The sequence below is a fragment of the Sinocyclocheilus anshuiensis genome, unplaced genomic scaffold (assembly GCF_001515605.1).
Source record: "Sinocyclocheilus anshuiensis isolate Anshui unplaced genomic scaffold, SAMN03320099.WGS_v1.1 scaffold298, whole genome shotgun sequence".
Classification (NCBI taxonomy): Eukaryota; Metazoa; Chordata; class Actinopteri; order Cypriniformes; family Cyprinidae; genus Sinocyclocheilus; species Sinocyclocheilus anshuiensis.
Window position 1 is genome coordinate 58,888 of NW_015547640.1, and position 2,168 is coordinate 61,055.

Consider the following 2,168-nt stretch of genomic DNA (forward strand, 5'->3'; position numbering starts at 1 on the left):
ACAAACACACATACACACACACACACACACACACAAACAAACAAACAAAAACACGGTCAAACATACAGTATGAGCATTATAAAGTGCAGCCTTGTTTAAAGCAATAATTCTGTTATTTTATATCAACCTGTGTGAGTTTTTTTCTGCGAAACACACAAGGTACATTTTAACTTAAATTCTGACCCACATTTCAAACAACAAAACTTAAGGACTGGAGCTGTTAAACTCTACAATGGAACGACACAAAGCATCACATAACAGAAAAGCATCAGACCACTGAAAAAAATAAATAATAAAATAAAATAATAAAAAATAAAATTAAATCTACTATCACTATTATGCTCTTGATCAAACTTAAATAAAATAAAATAAAAATAAAAAATTATAAAATAAAATATACTGTCACTATTATGCTCTTGATCAAGGCACTTAAACTAAAACTAAACAGAAAAATAAAATTAATAAACAAAAAAATGAAAATGAGTAAAATAAATAAATATACAATTAAATGTATAAAAATAAAAGGAAATCCCATTAAAAAAATTATATTTAAATAAAATAAATATAAATAACTTTCAGCTAAAAAATATCAGGCAAGGCGACATTTCTCATTTTAATTTAGTTTAAGTTAAAATAACCAAAACTGAAAAAGATAAAAAGTTAAAGCTGCAGTCCGTAAGTTTTGCCTCTTTGTCGCCATCTCCGTTTGAAAACCTGGAATTGCAGCTGTGTGCGGAATTATCTTCCTTGCATGGGTTGTGAGTCGGCGCGGCTCCAGCGCGGATGAATCTAATGTTTAGAGGAGTATGTGTGTGTGGCAGTCAGTCACCGCACCGGTGTGGATGTTTACTGTACTTCGCAATCACAGATTCTAGCCTACGTCTTGTAATATACAACCCAAATAAGAATTTTCACCAGATATTGTCATCTGAACAAGCAAGTAACAAGTCTGCCACGTTTGTTCTGACCAACTGAGGAAAAAAGCATTACCATAAATCATGCTACCAATGGTGATTAAATCTAAATTAGCTCATATCACATCAAACTGTGCAAATTATTATTATTGTTATACTTTATTCTCAAATTGTTAATGTTAACAACATCAGCATTGGTGACTATGAGTATAGTGTGTATAAGCGAGTAGATTTCAATTTCTGCACAGTCTAATCTAATTGTCATACTCTTCGAAAGAAGCACATTTATAACTGGAATATAATTTAATTTCATTCACATGTGTTTAATAAACACATAATCCTTTATGGATTACAATCCGCCATCAAAATAATATATTTAATCATTCTGGCTGCTGTGAGAAAAGGCTATAAACGATCGGCCACCTGCAGGATCCTCACATGCGATAGTCTAGTAGCCGGGAAAACTTCTTTATGTTTACAGACGTGATGTAATGACGCAGTGCCATTTCCCGCGAAAACCTACCTGTACCACTCAAATTAGAAAACATTATTATAAGCTAACCGTTGTGAATCGGGCTAAAGTAAGGTGATAGTTTTGAACACTGGCTGGTTATGTACTTGCTCAAATATTGATTTCAGATAATTTTTAACCAAAAAAAGTTTAACTTTAACTAAAATGAAAAACTATTAAAAAAAATGCATATCATAACTGAAATAGAATAGATTAAAAAAATTATTTATTTTATTTCAGCTAGTTGCCAAGTCACCATCTTTAATTTTCATTTAGTTTGTACTAACTTGTACTAAAAAAAAAAATAAATAATAAATAAAAAATAAATAAATCAATGGCTTTAACAAAGAGCTATGAAGTACTTTGGCGACAGGGATGTCGTTGCTGCTGCTGCTGGTGCTGAGTTCTCCGGTGCTGGGATTGATGGGACGTCCCGCCGGCGTCAGACGCCCAGGACTCGACGGAGCGCCGGGCTGAACGCTCTGGAGACGCATCTGCAGCTCTCGTACCTGCAGGGACGGAAACACACCTGTCTGTCAAAACACCGGCCGGGACGCTTGAGTCCGTTTTTCCATCTTCAGAGTTACAGCTAACAGTACAGTAACAGCTCCAGAGCTAAATCTAGACGCTGAGGTTTGCTCAGCATCTGACCTCATGTGGCTTCAGTTCAGTCTATATTACAGACATCAGAAGCCACGATGATCACAGACCTCTCATCCAATACATGAGGAAACACACACACA

At 34.7% G+C, this 2,168-nt stretch overlaps 1 protein-coding gene across 1 annotated transcript in view; it reads right to left on the reverse strand.

The window, feature by feature from the left end:
- Window positions 1–2,168, reverse strand: part of mcc (MCC regulator of WNT signaling pathway) — an 89,185-nt gene that overhangs the window by 19,946 nt on the left and 67,071 nt on the right. The window contains exon 9 of the mRNA XM_016503973.1: window positions 1,788–1,934. Coding sequence (XP_016359459.1) covers window positions 1,788–1,934 — 147 coding nt within the window. The remainder of the gene's footprint in view (window positions 1–1,787; window positions 1,935–2,168) is intronic.